This window comes from Crinia signifera, chromosome 1 (genome assembly GCF_055691185.1).
Source record: "Crinia signifera chromosome 1, ASM5569118v1, whole genome shotgun sequence".
Classification (NCBI taxonomy): Eukaryota; Metazoa; Chordata; class Amphibia; order Anura; family Myobatrachidae; genus Crinia; species Crinia signifera.
In genome coordinates, this window is record NC_139217.1 from 357446248 (window position 1) to 357464567 (window position 18320).

General features: G+C 44.2%; 1 protein-coding gene across 1 annotated transcript in view; it reads left to right on the top strand.

Moving 5' to 3' along the window:
* The window catches only part of LOC146009203 (septin-2A), a 97444-nt gene that overhangs the window by 22327 nt on the left and 56797 nt on the right, over nt 1–18320 (top strand). The window contains exons 6-7 of the mRNA XM_083149335.1: nt 12880–13014; nt 15155–15272. Coding sequence (XP_083005461.1) covers nt 12880–13014; nt 15155–15272 — 253 coding nt within the window. The remainder of the gene's footprint in view (nt 1–12879; nt 13015–15154; nt 15273–18320) is intronic.

Genomic DNA, 18320 nt, shown 5'->3' on the forward strand with positions numbered 1-18320 from the left:
GAGGCCAATTACATTTTTTTGGAGTATATTAACCCTGTGAGTGCCAAGTGAATTTGTAAAAAAAAATGGTGTGAAAATTGCCAAGCAAACCTTTTTATTCATCATAATGACCGTAATTACCTGAAATAGGAAATTATAATCTTTACACATTTTTCTGAATTTATATATCAAATGTTTTTAGCTGATCTTTTGCGCATCTTTCACAGATGTTGGCATTTTTAGTGGATATTTTTGCAAACCTCTCTTTCTGTTGGCATGTAAAGGGTTAAATGTGAAGTTTTTTTTTTGGGGGGGGGGGGGGGGGGGGGGGGTAGGTTACAGTGTATTAGGAAAACCGGCATAAATAAAATAATTTCACTTAAAAAATAATAATATATATATATTCAATATATATTCATGTGATTTGTTCACTCCTGCAATTTTACTCTCATCATTTACTCACTAACATCTCCTGATTATCGGATAGGGATTCCTAAAGCATGCCCTCCATTTATGTGTAGATAGATATGCCATCATACACTTTGGCTGCAGTAGCGCCAAACAAACTTTCTCGGTGCAGCAGTTCCCATGCGACTCAGCTTGCGCCAAGTATTGGCCTCACGAAAATATGCCACTTTGTTCTAATGCAAACTGCTTCACGAGATTGCACTGATTAATTTGATACTGAACACTTGTGTGCGGCTGGGTGTGAATCTGTATATGAAGCACTACGATGATGCGTCTTTTTTGACAACATGGGCGGTTGTTGCTTGTATATAGATTCACTCTTAGGAGGATATTCAATCTCCCGCCACCATTCCTGATATGGGAAATGGTGGTGAGGCCCTATTCCATGCTGTCTTCCCCGACAGAACAGGGATCTCGGCAGTACGTGCCCGACTTCACAAGTAGTCGGGAACGTTCTGCTGAGATCGGCCGAGAATTGACGAGCTCCCGGCCGCAGCTCGCCGATTTCCGGTCACTTCTCGTGGCACTCGGCAGGCAGGACATTGAATCCCGCCTATAATATCCCTGTCAAGCCGGCTGAGAACGAGACAGGGTCACGGCTGAAGGGCCAGCCCGACAGTCCTGACCCTACATTGAATATTCCCCTTAAACAGATGCTGTGTGAAGAAGACACTGTTGCATTGAAGCTAGATGTATAAGGAGACATCTGTATGTGCTACCCCTTGTGCTTGTGCACATGCCTGGTTATGTTTTACAGGCCTGGTTATATGTAACCTCCACAGGTTGTCATCCAAAAAAAGACAATTAGATAAAAAGGCACAACATTCAAAAATACAGCGCTCTCCCTTTAAAACAAGTGCACTCTAACACCACCTAGTGAGTGAATAATATAAATTCTATCTACTGTCTTGTAGAAGGTGCTAAATAAATAAGAACTTGATTCTTATTGGTTGCCTATAGCAACATCCCATCTTCAATAGAACTCCAATCTTAATAAATAAACCCCTTAGAGTCTCAATAGTGTAAGAAAGATAATCGCCCAAACTGAGTATCCAAAGCGCTGGAAAGTTCCGGTGAGTATAAGCACTACTGAATGGTTTGCTCACAAAGTATTAGAACAGCTCAGATGCAGTAGAAGTAATCTTATTATGTCCCATGAAAACATATTTCTTCTCCCACAAATTAGGAATCTGTTGGACACCAGAACAGAAAACAATACTAGTGCAGAACCTTAAGTAAACTGAAGATTTTAATCACACAATGCACTTTTTAAATACTTTTAAAAAAGCATGCATCAACTGCCACAAGACATACAGCAACACATAGGTAGGTCATCATTCTGCCTTCCTCATAGTTAGTAAAAAGGGATAATGGCAGGGCATTAGTACTGGTTCCTGCCAAACAGCATGTCCACTTGTATTCAGAAGGCTGTCCAATGGGAGAAGACAAGAAGTGAGTTATGCTTAATGCATTTTTTTAAGATTGCATTGGGTCATTCATGGCTGGCTAAACCCCCTCTTCCCTTTTTAAAACCCCTTTCATTAGGGGAGCACCTGCCTCTCATCAAGCCATCACCTCCGCGCTGCCATATTCCTTATGCTGCGGAAATTGCATAGGCAGAAACCGGATCTAGTATGGCTGCCATTTGTGAGCTCCCCCAGTTTATCCTCTGTGCGATTGGCTATAGTGGAATGACTGTACAGAGTGTGTGTGTGTGTGTGTACACAATGTCTTTACTTTTCCAAAATAAATATTATGATTTCTTGTGACAGTTAAAATTATTTCATACAAATACTTTTACATAAGAAAAAAAAAATAGTTAAGGATAAAATGGAATAACAGGAGGAAGAAGAGTGATTTCACTTCCTGCTACATGTTTTCATGGTTTGCTAATGTTCTGAGCTATTGTGTCATGGTATGGGAAGCACCTGCTTACTGAGGGCATATCCTGTTATACTGCTAAATGCCCCAGGAAACCACAATTACTTCAAAAAGCTGAAATCAGAAGAGTAGTCAAGAAAACTCAGAAAACTACAGAACTCTTGTTAAATCCCATCAAGCTTTTCTGTCCGGAAGATAAAGCTCTTTCTCAATCATCAGTCCATTTAGGTTAGTTATTTTTGGTTGTCATAAAATTAACCAACTGTATTATTCACTGACATATACAGCTCAGTAAACCAAGGGCTTTCCAGTTTATTTTTTAACTTCCTTCATACTTTAAAAGCCATCTCAATAAGAGGAAGTGGCAGAGCTGCAGGCCGGCAGGGTGACTGTGTGCACTGACCCAGAAGAATCAACTGGCATTTATTGTATTGTCAAAGGTTATGAACTGTTGGATGGTTTGATATCTGCCTGTAGTATGTTACAGTGTACCATTACTCAGCTCAGCATAAATAGACATTTTCTGTAGGTATTGTTCTATCAAGATTGCCAGGGAGTACAGAGATTAGGCTACGTGTAATGATTAGTGGATCTCTATAGGAAGTGCAGTAAAAGTGTTCTTATGAGGTTCTTACAAGGCTTTGCATCACAGGCAGATGTCAGACCTTCTGTGAGTTCCAACCAAAAGGGTGAACATGAATTAAGCATGAACTGACCAATAATCTCTCCAATCCTTTCAGGTTGACACCATTTATTGTTCAGTGTGTAACATACATGAAGGGTTGGCTGGTTTAAATCAAATGTTTTTTTATATTTTTATTTTTTCAACCACTCTGGTTTTTTATGTTGTGACTACAGACACCAACGTGACATCTTTAAAAAGAAAAAAAATCTGCTGAATCATCTTCAGGTAGTGTAGAAAGATGTTTTTCTTTTGGTTTAGAAAGGGAGTTCAATTGAAGATGGGATGTTGCCCATAGCAGCCAATTAGATTCTATCTATTATCGTTTAAATTGTGCTAAATAAATAAGTAGAATGTGATTGGCTGCTATGAGCAACATCCCATCTGCAATAGAACACCCATCATAGTAAAGTTACCCCTAACAATACAAAGATATTAGGCTTTGATATTATTTAAACAGAAAAAAAGTGTATGAAAAATAAGCAGCGCTAAAAATTTATTTAACTATGTATCGTTGGATAGACTTCACAAATTATTGCCATAGGTAAGATATATATAATGATGATTTATTATACCATAATCGTTAGAGGTAATTCATATTAAAAAAATCACTTAAAATAGTAAGAAATAATATGTAAAATACAATACAACATCACAATTATAAAAAAGATGGTGGCTAGATCTGTCCTCACTGTCCGTTCCTATGATACCTGGATATATATGGACCTGCTGTGTATTACCAAGGTGGGTATATTTACCATCCACCTGTTGGATTATTTCAAAGTTGGGGATCTTTGGCCAAGTGGAAATTTTCCTTGAGGTAGGTATGACTTGGAGTCCAAAAAGTCCCTTTGTAAATCCAAAGAAAGGCGTGGAGTGTGCCACTAATGGTAGATGTAAAGAATTTTCGGTCCGTCCAGGTTGGTTCGGGCAGAGTATAGGGAGGTCAGAGTGCTGCTGGAACTTGTAGTCCAACTAATGCGTTTCGCTCTGTGAGCTTTATCAAAGGTAAAAATGGGAAAGACTGGCCTTTGGCCTGATATTTATACCTCTAGGTATGCTGTCAGAGCCAGATTAAGGTCTAAATGGGCCTGGAGCTGAAAATTATCAATGGCCTATTATGCACAATAATAGGGGTTGCGGCCAGCACCTAATAATGTGGGGGGCGTGACCAGTGTTCTGTTTCGGTGGTCTGCTCATGGGTGTGTCTGTATTTGTGTAAATACTTTCAACTAATTATATATGCCTGGAAAAAGCAGGGGGCTGGCATAAGAAAAATGCAGGGAGATATATTGGCGGGTGCCCTCCAAAGGTGCACATGCAGGATACCGATGTTCTAAGATACTTGCAGGGCGAGGCAGCACTCCAGTCATAAAAAAAATGCTGAAAGCCGAAACTTGGTAGACAACATTTCAGCACCTTTTATATCTGAAGGGTCTAGTTATAAAGGGTCATCTTAAAATTAATAGCAGCGTTATACCCGCGTTATATTATTTATAACTTCCTTGGATATCGATTGTGAATTGACTCCTCTCTATATTCCATCAACAGGTAAACCTATTTCAGATTTCTACTGCAGAACATCGCAGCTGTTTGCACTGATTTAAACGGGGTAAACCTATTTCAGATTTCTACTGCAGAACATCGCAGCTGTTTGCACTGATTTAAACGGGGTAAACCTATTTCAGATTTCTACTGCAGAACATCGCAGCTGTTTGCACTGATTTAAACGGGGTAAACCTATTTCAGATTTCTACTGCAGAACATCGCAGCTGTTTGCACTGATTTAAACGGGGTAAACCTATTTCAGATTTCTACTGCAGAACATCGCAGCTGTTTGCACTGATTTAAACGGGGTAAACCTATTTCAGATTTCTACTGCAGAACATCGCTTTAAATCTGTAAAAGCTGCTATTGTGGTTTTATCTGTGCTATGTGAAGAACTTAGAAATATTGGGATAGTGCTACTGCTCTTACATTGGTTTGGTCTGATTAGCACCTTTTGCTGGTGGGGGAGGTGTATTGGGAGGGGCAGCTAATTCAGGATGGACATATGTTTGTTTTAGGCTTATATATTGAGTATAGTTTGGGACGTCAGTCCTTTAGGACGTTAGGGGTCTAGTATCTGAAGGGTCTAGTTATAAAGGGTCATCTTAAAATTAATAGCAGCGTTATACCCGCGTTAACCCGAAGGAAACCAGAAGGCAAAGAACAAACCATCATTACTGCTTAAGGACTGCATTATACCCCAAAAACTCAGGAATATCATGTGGCCTCAACTCACCTTTGCCATGAGTGGACCAGGCCCACCACCCCTACGGCTGAGAACACCTGGACTACCCCCAGCCCTACCCCTCATGGTGAGCATGGAGCTGTGAGGGGAAGCAGCAGGGCCAGCCTATGTACCAACACTTCACCCATCAATCCCTTGTAAAGGTGACAATCCCCTGCAAATGTGTGTTCATGTCTTTTCTCTCCCCCCCCCCCCCCTCCTCTCCTGCAGCACACATCAACCCCACCATGTGCTTTTTCCTGTTTTGTGTACCTCCACGGATTGCACACCCTGCCAGCGCTGACCTATGCAGTGCACCAAGCTGGTTGCCTCAGATGGTATCTCCGCGGACAGGATGTGGATCACGTGGATGTTTCTGTGCAGGGTTTATCATACTACTACAGAAGTATTTGCTTTCCAATGTATGCATTGGGTCCTTGTATGGCTCGCCCCTTACAGTGTAACCTTCGTAGTGCGCCCTCCATGGCTGCCTCATCTGGTGCACTTGTGAATGGGATGAAAAATACATGGACCTGAGTATACATTGAAATCATCCATTTTGGGTAGTTTCTTTTAGGGGTAATCTATTTCACCCTGGGTAATCCTACGCAGAGCGCCTAAAATGGCTGCCGCACTTGGTACCTTGTCAGGGTGGAGTACACAACCCATGGAAGTTATTATCCAAAATGCTGCACCACTCCTGCATTATGCTTACTGTGTGCTCAGGGGCTTTTGTCTGTGACATGTCTGTTAACTGTACCTCCAACATCCTCTGTATTATGTGCATTGTTTTTTTTTTTTTTTTTAATGTCTGTAAGCGCCTTGAGTCCTGCTGGAGAAAGTGCGCTATATAAATTTTACTTACTTACTTACTTACCTAAATTTACCACACCATATACCACTTATACAAATCATGCAACACAATAGTAACCCCCTTATACTGTACTTGCCTCTTACACATTGTGCCACATGGGATGAGCCAAAATTCACACTATGGCACACAGATTGAGTCAAAATTCACGTTATGCCACACAGATTAAGGCAAAATACACATTATTATACCAAACAGATGGAGCAATAATGCACAATATGCTTCATAAATAGGGCCATTGCGCGCTGAAGGCGCGCATTAAAAATTTACACCATAATGCCCATTACATGTTAAGCCAAACACCATATTCTCCATTATGTATTATGCCAAACACCATAATGCCTATGAAAAATGATGCTACTTAAGTGTTGCTTACTAACATGTTCATTGCCAGGGGTTCCATGCTTATTGCCAGGGGTTCCATGCTCATTGCCATGTGGGATTACATGTTCATTGCCAAGGGGGAATACATGCTTGCGGTAACTGGGGGATAGCCGCCGCCGGGCAGAAATGACAGCCATTGACAGCTGGGCAGAGAGCAGGGGGCTGCCTGGCTGTATTCAGAGCACTGCATGTCCCGGCTATTTGTAATAATACCCCTTTCACACCAGAAAATGCAGGGATTTACCCAGGAATATGGCCCCAAGATCATGCAGGGACATTCCCGGACTGGACCGTTTTACACCAGCCTAGTCCCTGCATTTTTTTGTGTGAGGGGGAGAGAAAACAACCCCCGTCCCCCTTTAAACAACCAGCTACATCTTCAGAACCAACTGACCGATTTACATGTAGGCTTCAAATGATTTTGGTCCCGTGAAACTGGGCCATTTGGTTCCAGAGAAATCTGTCAAACAACATGAACAGCCATGAAATTACATTTCAGAAATGAAAAAAAATTGGTTTACCCGCAATATCTCTAGAACCAATAAACCCATATGGACCAGGTATCAGATTGAAGGCCCAGCGATTTGGGTTCGACTGAGATCAACCTCGAGCTTCTGTGATGCCGGAGGGGGAACTGGCAGCCGTTGGAACCGGGTGGAGGTCGGAATTAGCGGGTCCCATGTTATCCTATGGGGAAAACGTTCCAGGTTTGCCTGTCGGTATCTCGGGTTCCCGGGGGGCTACCAACACGGGGCTGGGCTCGTTGGAAAGCTCTGGCCCTCAGCTACAGAATGGGCCTATTTGGAGAATGGGCCTGGAGCTGTAGCTCCATCAGCCCCATTGTTAATCCGGCCCTGTATGCTGTGAATTAGTTACACCTGCAAATCATTAGTCAATCCAATCGTATAAAAAACTTTAAAACAGTTGTATATTTTGATGAGGAGGAGGCAGAAATATAATCATATATATAAACTTATAAACAGATATAAAATTCTTTAATCAATAAAGGAAAATAATAAAACAAACTCAGTATTTTTGATAGTCATTTCATGACTATATTTTATTGGTAAGGATTTATCATGTGACTGGGCTTAAACCGAGGCTTGGTTTCTCTCATTGGGGTTTATTCTAGTTCATTCTTTCTGACAAAATCCTTCTTAGATGGACAAAACCATGTGCACTGCAGGGGGGGGCAGATGTAACATGTGCAGATAGAATTAGATTTGGGTGAGTTATTTTGTTTCTGTGCAGGGAAAATACTGACTGCTTTATTTTACACTGCAATATAGATCTCACTTTGAAGAAAAACCCCACCCAAATCTAATTCTCTCTGCACAAGTTACATCTGCCCCACCCGCAGTGCACATGGTTTTGTCCATCTAAGAAGGATTTTGTCAGAAAGAATGAACTAGAATAACCCCCATTGTGATGTATTCACAATGAAAGTAGTAAAACGAAGATGAGGCTTGAATAATCACTGGTCACGTGAACGGACTTCTGTGTCACGTGACCGGATAGAGATGCTCTTAGGTTAGATCACGTGGCCGGGCTCGTGAGAGTCATTTCTATTGATACTGATCTATCTATGTTCTTTTTATTTCCTGGTTACGTGAGCCGGCGTACCTCCGGGTCACGTGAATTAGCGCCGGGAGGGGATGATCTCCTCCCGTGTCACATGACCTGGTACCCATGTTAAGCATTAAATACTGCCATAGTTGTAAATACTGTCTTATTTATAATTTTGTACATATTTTTCTTACAGTGAAACCTAGATGGTTTTGCTTCACTTTCCCCAACCTGAGTTTTGATAAAGCAGCAACTATATTGAAAACCTACAATGCCTAGCTTTTTCCAAGTGACGTGGTCCTCTCAGGAGCGCTTGGAAAAAGTTGCGCATTATATGTTATTAATATTGTTTGTTGAATGCTATTGGATTGTCATTCTAGTTGCACAGTTTTTTTTCATGCTGCACCTGTGGTCTATGCACACTATGGGGTGTATTCACTGTTGGTCGTTAGGTCCATTCTGTCTAAAACAGCATATTTTACGCCTGGAAAAAAAGTCTAGATGAATTGTAGTATTCACTATCATTTTTTCTAGACAGCCTAAAGCATTTCACCTGTCAACTCTTTTCGTTTGCCTCGCCTGTCTAAATGAGTAATTTAGACTTTTTTTTTCACTTTGTCTAAACTCTGTCATGTTAATCTGATGTAGCCTATTCAGTGTGTGATTGTCTAAATGGATTCTACAGTTTTCAGGCAGGCTTTAGACAAAGTGAACTAGACAATTTCTTCTGTCGGGACCGCTGTGCAAAACCTTAAATATTATTTTATTTATGTCGTTTTTGACATGAATCGATGTAATTTATTTTCATTTGGTTTTTAAATATATTTTGTATATTTATTATTGCCCATATGAATATATTTTGATTTTTATCATTATTATTTTTTACTCTACCCATGTTGCATTGTCTTTCCCAGCATGCAGTCTTTCCCAGCATGCAGTGTTGTACCAATATGATACAGTTTTTACCCATGGTTCTGTTATCCCTAACTCCCATTTTGAGACTGTCGACCTTCCCCTTGTCGACCTAATAACCCTGTGGACCTTCAGCCATGTCGACCTTCCCCATGTCGACCTAATGACCATGTCAATCTAATAACCCAGTTGGCCTTCCCTATGTCGACCTAATGAACATGTCGACCTAATGACCACATTGACCATCCCCATGTCGACCTAATAACCCTCTCGACCTTCAGTCATGTCGTCAACCTTCCCCGATGTCGACCTTCCCCGATGTCGACCTTCCCCAATGTCGACCTTCCCCAATGTCGACCAAATGTGGGTGCAGGTGGCCAGCAGGGGTTAGTGCAGCAAGGCAGCATGGGGATTGAAGGAGGGTGCAGGAGGGCAGAAGGTGGGCATCAGGGGGTGCAGGTAAGCACAGGAGGCAGCAGGGGGTGTAGGTGGGTAGCAGGGGGCGCAGGTGGGCACATGTGGCTGCAGGTGGCAGCAGAGGGTGCAGGTGGGCAGCAGGGGGGTGCAGCAAGACAGCAGGTGGGGGTGAAGGAGGGGGCAGGAGTGCAGAAGGTGGTCAGCAGGGGGTGCAGGTGGGCACAGGTGGCAGCAGGGGGTGTAGGTGGCTAGCAGGGGGTGCAGGTGAGCACAGGGATAGCGGCACTGACAGCTGCATAAGTAATGAGCGCTCATTGTGCGCACACTGACAGCCCGCTGCCCGGCCGCCGGAGGATTGTCACAGCCAGCTTTGAAGGAGTCCACTGGTAGCCGTCCCCCTGCGTACTGCCCTGGAATATCACAGCGCTGTCCTGCCAGCTGCCCGCTCTCCGCCAGCCGTCCCCCTGCATACCTGCGTCGTGTGCTTGCCGGTCCCCGCTCCAGAGCTTCCAGGATAGCGGCACTGACAGCTGCATAAGTAATGAGCGCTGATTGTGCGCACACTGACAGCCCCGGTGGACTCCTTCAAAGCTGGCTGTAACAATCCTCCGGCGCTGGAATGTCACAGTGCTGTCCTGCCAGCCGCCTGCTCTCCGCCAGCCCCCCACCCAGTGTGCTTGCCGGTCCCCGCTCCAGCGCTGCCAGGATAGCGGCACTGACAGCTGCATAAGTAATGAGCGCTGATTGTGCGCACACTGACAGCCCCGGTGGACTCCTTCAAAGCTGGCTGTAACAATCCTCTGGCGGCCGGGCAGCGGGCTGTCAGTGTGCGCACAATGGGCGCTCATTACTTATGCAGCTGTCAGTGCCGCTATCCTGGCAGCTCTGGAGCGGGGACCGACGAGCACACGCAGGTATGCAGGGCGGGGGGCTGGCGGAGAGCGGGCGGCTGGCAGGACAGCTATCCCGGCAGCTCTGGAGCGGGGACCGGCAGTACACGCAGGTATGCAGGGCGAGGGGGGCTGGCAGGCATGGGGACAGCGCAGTGACATTCCAGGGCAGCACGGCTCCCAGGAGACTCCTTCAAGGCTGGCTGTAACAATCCCTAGACGGCCGGGCAGCGGGCGGATGGTGCAGGAAGCGAGTGGGAGCTAGAGGCACACAGGGGACAGCCTTGCTAGGAGAGAGGGAAGGACGGGGTACACAGGCGCAGGGCTGGCAACGCCAGTATGAAGTGAGTGCGGGGGTGTCCAGCTAACTTCCCTGCAGTGGATAGAAGCAGGGGAGTTACTGGACTACAGGCGAATTGGACATGCCGACCTAATAACCCTCTCGACCTTCAGTCATGTCGGCGATCCCCTTGTCGTCAACCTTCCCCGATGTCGACCTTCCCCAATGTCGACCTTCCCCAATGTCGACCAAATGTGGGTGCAGGTGGCCAGCAGGGGTTAGTGCAGCAAGGCAGCATGGGGATTGAAGGAGGGTGCAGGAGGGCAGAAGGTGGGCATCAGGGAGTGCAGGTAAGCACAGGAGGCAGCAGGGGGTGTAGGTGGGTAGCAGGGGGCGCAGGTGGGCACATGTGGCTGCAGGTGGCAGCAGAGGGTGCAGGTGGGCAGCAGGGGGGGTTGCAGGGGGGTGCAGCAAGACAGCAGGTGGGGGTGAAGGAGGGGGCAGGAGTGCAGAAGGTGGTCAGCAGGGGGCACAGGTGGCAGCAGGGGGTGTGGGTGGCTAGCAGGGGGTGCAGGTGAGCACAGGGATAGCAGCACTGACAGCTGCATAAGTAATGAGCGCTCATTGTGCGCACACTGACAGCCCGCTGCCCGGCCGCCGGAGGATTGTCACAGCCAGCTTTGAAGGAGTCCACTGGTAGCCGTCCCCCTGCGTACTGCCCTGGAATATCACAGCGCTGTCCTGCCAGCTGCCCGCTCTCCGCCAGCCATCCCCCTGCATACCTGCGTCGTGTGCTTGCCGGTCCCCGCTCCAGAGCTGCCAGGATAGCGGCACTGACAGCTGCATAAGTAATGAGCGCTGATTGTGCGCACACTGACAGCCCCGGTGGACTCCTTCAAAGCTGGCTGTAACAATCCTCCGGCGCTGGAATGTCACAGTGCTGTCCTGCCAGCCGCCCGCTCTCCGCCAGCCCCCCACCCTGTGTGCTTGCCAGTCCCCGCTCCAGCGCTGCCAGGATAGCGGCACTGACAGCTGCATAAGTAATGAGCGCTGATTGTGCGCACACTGACAGCCCCGGTGGACTCCTTCAAAGCTGGCTGTAACAATCCTCTGGCGGCCGGGCAGCGGGCTGTCAGTGTGCGCACAATGGGCGCTCATTACTTATGCAGCTGTCAGTGCCGCTATCCTGGCAGCTCTGGAGCGGGGACCGGCGAGCACACGCAGGTATGCAGGGCGGGGGGCTGGCGGAGAGCGGGCGGCTGGCAGGACAGCTATCCCGGCAGCTCTGGAGCGGGGACCGGCAGTACACGCAGGTATGCAGGGCGAGGGGGGCTGGCAGGCATGGGGACAGCGCAGTGACATTCCAGGGCAGCACGGCTCCCAGGAGACTCCTTCAAGGCTGGCTGTAACAATCCCCCGACGGCCGGGCAGCGGGCGGATGGTGCAGGAAGCGAGTGGGAGCTAGAGGCACACAGGGGACAGCCTTGCTAGGAGAGAGGGAAGGACGGGGTACACAGGCGCCGGGCTGGCCAGCCAGTATGAAGTGAGTGCGGGGGTGTCCAGCTAACTTCCCTGCAGTGGATAGAAGCAGGGGAGTTACTGGACTACAGGCGAATTGGACATGCCCCCTTTCGCCTCCTAGGTGTTTTAACGCCAGGAGGCGTTCCGCCCTGTATTCACACTGAATACAGTAATTGGTGAAAAGGGGAAATCCAATCCGCCTGTCTAGCTGATGTAAAAGCTAGAACAGGCAGAACTGGACGTCCTAACGACGGACCCTGAATACTGCCCTATATCCTAATTACTCTATTGTTTTACAAAGCAGCAACTATATAAATGTCTACCAGTTTGTTCCTCAGGATCACTTTGTGATATTCCTTTGGCTTTATTTGACTGGGCCCCATGTATACAATACAACGTGTGGGTTGCCTTCAGGAAGACCTGGTAATTTTGAGCTGTCTCATTTCCTGGGATTTAATGTTTGTGATATTGTTGCGGGAGGAGGATGAGCATCTGTTAACACAGCTGTTTCTCCTTGCCTGATATTGCTTTGAACTTTTCATTGCATATAATGGATATGTTACTTCACTTTACCAGCACCGAGATTGGCACAAGAGAGACTTGAAATGTTAATTACTTTTTTGAATGTGGTGTTAAAGATTTAATGTACCTGTTCAGTATAACATTTTAAATGTAGAAGCAGTCGATGATCTCATTGCTAGAGGCTATTTACGTTATAGTATAACTTTAAAACTGATCTGTTTTTTCTTTCCTCAGTTTTAAAACCATAATTCACTACATAGATAACCAATTTGAGCGCTACCTTCATGACGAGAGTGGTCTGAACAGGCGGCACATCATTGATAACCGTGTGCACTGCTGCTTCTATTTTATTTCCCCATTTGGACACGGGTAAGGTACTGAGCACTCACCAGGCCCAGCCTAACTCTTACCTATCTGAACTGTTTATGATATGAGGACATCCACCATGCTTCATTTATTTGATTTTCAGGATTACATTGGTGCCAAACGCTATAGCACAAGAAATAAAAAGTTGAGTGTGAGAATTAGTAGGTAAAATAACCTGTATCAATATACAGGGTAAGAAGCCTGACAAGTGTGATTTAATGTAACAATTGAAGAGACAAGTAGATGAAAAAGGTTGGTTATAAATCCCGGCATTCACATCCTAATGAATTATTTTAGTATATTACCATATTCCTGGCCCTAACACCAGTACTTACCGTTGAGGTATCACTGTTGGTATACTGACTGTCGAGATCCTGACTACATCCCGATGATGGAATTTTGTTACATATCTGTAACTAGATATATCCACAACATATTTCTAACTAGACTACCAACATGTAAAATAACTTTGTTGCTATCATCCCTAGGTCTTAACACCTTCATCCATTAAAAAAAACTCATATTTCAGAATTAGATGGTCTGCTCTAAGAATTGAGAGATGATTCTATATTAGGAGATATTACACACTTCAAGGCGCACTTAAATGTTTTGGAGGTAAATGTGCTACTGTAACAGTCGTGAGGGATTTGTAATAATAAGAGATATTTAGTATTATGGGAACTCTAGCAACCTATGCATTCTGAAGCATAATTGCCAGCTGACATCATGTGGGGGAGCGTTGACGCGTCATCGGTGACAAGGGAGGAGGCAGCGCTTAGAGCTGGTGCTGCTCCAAGCGCTGCCTCCTCCATAGTATGAACGGGAAACGGGTCACTTGACCCATTTAACCCATTCACATGACACAGCAACGAACCGGTAAGAACTCTGCCTTTTTACCCGGTGTAGCTTCCGGTTAGCTGTATCCCCTTTTACATTGCACTAATTACTGAGTCGAACCGGCAAAATGCTGGTTTGTACCCGGTAATTAGGTGCGATGTGAAAGGGGTATTTGAGAAATTTTATTTGATTTAGAAGTTCAGTATCTATATTAAGGGAAAATATTTGTCTCTTTCCATGCTTCATTCAGTACCAATGGCCTTTATTAGTTCTGTCGTGTTGCATTGTAAAAAAATACATGGCCATAAACTGCCATTAGAGTTTTTTTATTTTCTACTCCAACAGATATTACTTTAAATTTGTAACCATCTGCTGACTTTGGTTGGTTGAAAACCCCAACTACCATGCCTTGATTAGCATGTCATGCTAACTTACCAAATCTTTGCTTATTTTGCACAAACCTGTCGGTCTAGGTGGTTTAGAAATTGGACCACTCATAGAAAAACATTTGGGCATTGCAGTCACCTAAATGAGAAATAAGATGTGCCAATATTGACTTCAACCAAACACTTGGATATTTCTGTCCCATAAACGATCTGTATGGATTTTGAAAATGCCCCACTTTAGTTACAGGTGCGCATTCTGTTTGACCGGTACAGTTGAAAACCAAATTGGCCAACCAGACTGTAATATTTTGATTTGCTAATTTCAGTCATGATCTCCTTGAGCTGACAAAATGTAATCGTCTATTGTTAATACTGACATGCAAACTTAATTGTACAGTGAAAAGTCATCCTGACTGACACATAACTCTGTCACAACATTAACACTGTATAAATTTTTAATATGTAGAAAGAACAAATGATCGTGCTCAAAAATCATATGCAGCATGAATACAGGTGTTGGGAATGCATACTAACAAGAACTCTGCCTCTTGCTGGGAAACAGCAATGATTTAATTGCTAAAGTGAAACAATAGTTCTAGCAGCATCAACACCATGTCCTAGCAACAGGAACACTGTGACCAGTAGTTGTCACTGAGCCCAGTTCCAGAGTGAGCATTGCACATAGGAGCTTACCCCTACCCATAGGTCTCGCACCACCTGGGAGTATATATGACCAAGACTTGAGCAGATTTAATGCCTTTGTCAATAAAGTATATATTTTTTTTCCAAATGTCTCAATGGCTTCCAGGGTAGGTGACATTTCTGTGATTTTGATACCGAAGTGATATACCTTATGTCAGTTTTGTAAAAATGTCCTTTATTTTAAAGTTTCTAATTTTTTTTGTTTTTTTTCTTCTTAGATTAAAACCCTTGGACGTAGAGTTCATGAAAGCACTTCATGGAAAGGTGAACATAGTGCCTGTCATTGCTAAAGCAGACACCTTGACCCTGAAGGAAAGAGAGAGGCTCAAGAGGAGAGTGAGTACCAGACTGTGTGTGCAAGCTTATTACAAAGCCTAAGTGGCCATACATCAAAAAGACCTGCTTCCAATCATGATTGCGTCCAACTTTACCTTCAACTTCCCGGCAGTCCTTGGTGGCTTTTAGACACACAATGTACTCACAATCCGTCATACAATCCATCTGCTGCATGATTGTATTGATTGAAGCTTCATTTAAATAGGGGGCTGACCAACTAGGGGGTTTATGAACCTCACCAGTCCCTCATCCACCCCCCTCCCTGGCAATGTACAGCAGAGACGGAGCACGGGCAGAGCAGCCCCGGTTCCCATTCCATGTGATTTGTAAAAGAGAGCAGGGTGAACGTGGAGGGCTGCTGATGTCCTGAAGCAGACACATTTACATACCTCCAGTATTCTCCGTCATCCTGGAACGTCCGGCACAGCACCCGACAGCAGCAGTGGTGAACTCCTCCCCTTCCTGCTTCCATGCCGGTCACGTGACGAAGACAGCAGAGCACTTCCTCCTTGCTGTCTGACACGTCAAATGACATATTACACGTGCTTAAAAGCACATGCAATCGGCTCCAAATCCCAAATGATCAGAGGACCAATCCTCCAACCAACGGGACCGCACATTGCACGATTGTGTACACATGATGTGCATACAATCCCTCCCGATTTGTATGGGTGCAGTATCTTTCAGGTGTATGGGGGCCGTTAGTTTAAACTTTATATTCATTTTAATGAATAGCGTAATACCACAGCTTTGCCTAAATGTAGTAGTTTTGTTGAGATCTACTTTTACAGGTATAATAGAGAATTTAAAGTTTGTGGAAAGTGGGCGCTTTTTTCAAATTCTTCCTGAAAACAAATTCATGATGCAAATCGCTACCTGAGTATTTTGGTATCTCATGAACACACTTAAACACCGCTTCCCAAAACTTTTTCTTCTCAGATCTGAAAGGAAACCATAAAGCAGAATATTGTGTTTGCCAGACGTTGGGCTGCATGTGATTTGTGCTTGGCAGATGCACTCCGTGCACAAAACAAAGGCAATTCTTTTTCCCTGCTCCTTGGGAATTCAGCAAGTTGGAACTGGTTTTACATTATAATAACATATATTTTATTTTTTTAAAGCAAAGTAGTTGACGTAGATTAAAAAAAAAAACAATGCTTAGCTTTTGCATGTGGTCTAGTAAGCCAAATTGAGAATTACATATGTGGTAGTAGAAGCTGGTTAAGCCTAATGAACCCTATAACACATGACATGGGGTAGGACTTAAAAACCACTGCTGAACATGCAGCCCAAGAGGTTATTTAGTTAAACAACCAAATGGTAAAATAATAAAACCTCTTGACTACAAGTCAAAGGCAAATGTCCAGAGACATGCAATTGTTCTTTTTGGGACAAAAAATTATCCTAGTGTATTGCCTTTTGTACAGATAGAAATATTTTCACTAGGAGGAAGTGGATGAGTATACAGGATATACACTTTGTAGATTGGGTACCATGCACTACAAATTAAATGCTTGCTTGCAGATATTTGTGGGACAATCTATCTGTTGTACAAACTCCCTCTCTCAGGGTTGTCGCCCCTTCCAGAAATGTCAAGACCAACCAGGCACAGGTTCACATTTAGAACCTTGGTTCATACAAATAATTAAAACGGGTAACACTGCGTCAACACAGACTCGTTTCAACAGGCTGGGGGTATTTGTGACGGCTAATAAACTTCATACACTCTGTACATCACAGTAACTTACTTTTTCTGCCATGGGAAGAATAACTAATTCATAAAAAGGATATACGCCAATGGCAGAGATCATACATACAAATTCTCAGCGCATTCTACAAATGGTCCATGATATCAATTTGATATTTGTTGTGGAATTCTAAAACCACTTTTAATCATATCTTTTAATTAATGTACATGTGTGTGTCTGGGGTTTTTAAACCTTGATTTTTTTATTCATTTGGAAATATTGTCTCATCTCTTATTGTCCAATATGCTCTTGATATTGGTTCTTTTAAGAGGGAAACACAGTTTTTCTCTTTTTTGAGGTTGTAGTGTGCATTACAGTGCATCATTTATGTTCTAGTTCGGTTGTGAATTAGGGGTTAAGAAAACTACTTTGCACTTTAATCCTATTGCACTGGAAGCTGGGAGCCAAGCAGTTAAATATAGGGTATTTATGCGGTGTCTCTGAGCTGATTTAAACTGTTAATCTCAACATTACAATCCAACATTGCTGATTTACTCACAGACATCCCTGTGTCTGCCCATTTGCTGCCAGAAAGTTGCAAGCCGCTCTGATAGTAATGGAGTTAGGCTATTCCTAGTCCCGTCTGTGCTGTGGCATTCTTGCAACTAGTGGGGGAGCTTAGAACACAGACTGTCTATCATCATTCTGCAATTAGAAAACAGTCAGCTTGCGTATTTTACAACGTAGATGACTTTGTTACATGCTGCAAAACTTTGAAGTGTTACACTTGTTATCACACCAGTCCTCCTTCAGCTACGTAAGCATTTTGTTTCACATCCTTATGTGTGAGTATGCTCTGGTTCTGGGGACAAAATGTGCTCCGTGAGGTCGTTCTGTGCCGTGCCTTTCTCCCATCAGTAACATTTTACCTGCACAGTGTTTATTTCAGTATTGCAACCCAGTTCTTTTGATAAGCTGAACAGAAGTAAATCAATATTCAGCAATGGTCCAAATAGCATTCTGTCAAGTACAAGTACTGTAGTATAGTAATTGAATGTTACTGTGCCCAGTAGATCAATAAAGGACAAAATTGAAATTGCATTTTAAACTTCAGGCCTTTATTATACGAGACTCTTATTCCACAGAGCTTTTTTCGAACTTCTGTAATCAGTGACCTTTGCTGATCTCTTTACACTCATAACCATGCCAGCAGTGAGCTGTGTTTTTTTACATAACAGCACATACATCAATATGTGTGTAACTTCAGATAATGTGTTCTGACCAGCAGGAGATAAACAATACAGTGTGTAGGCCAGCAGGACATCTAACAGGCCCTCAGCCCTGGCCTCAGGGTCATACT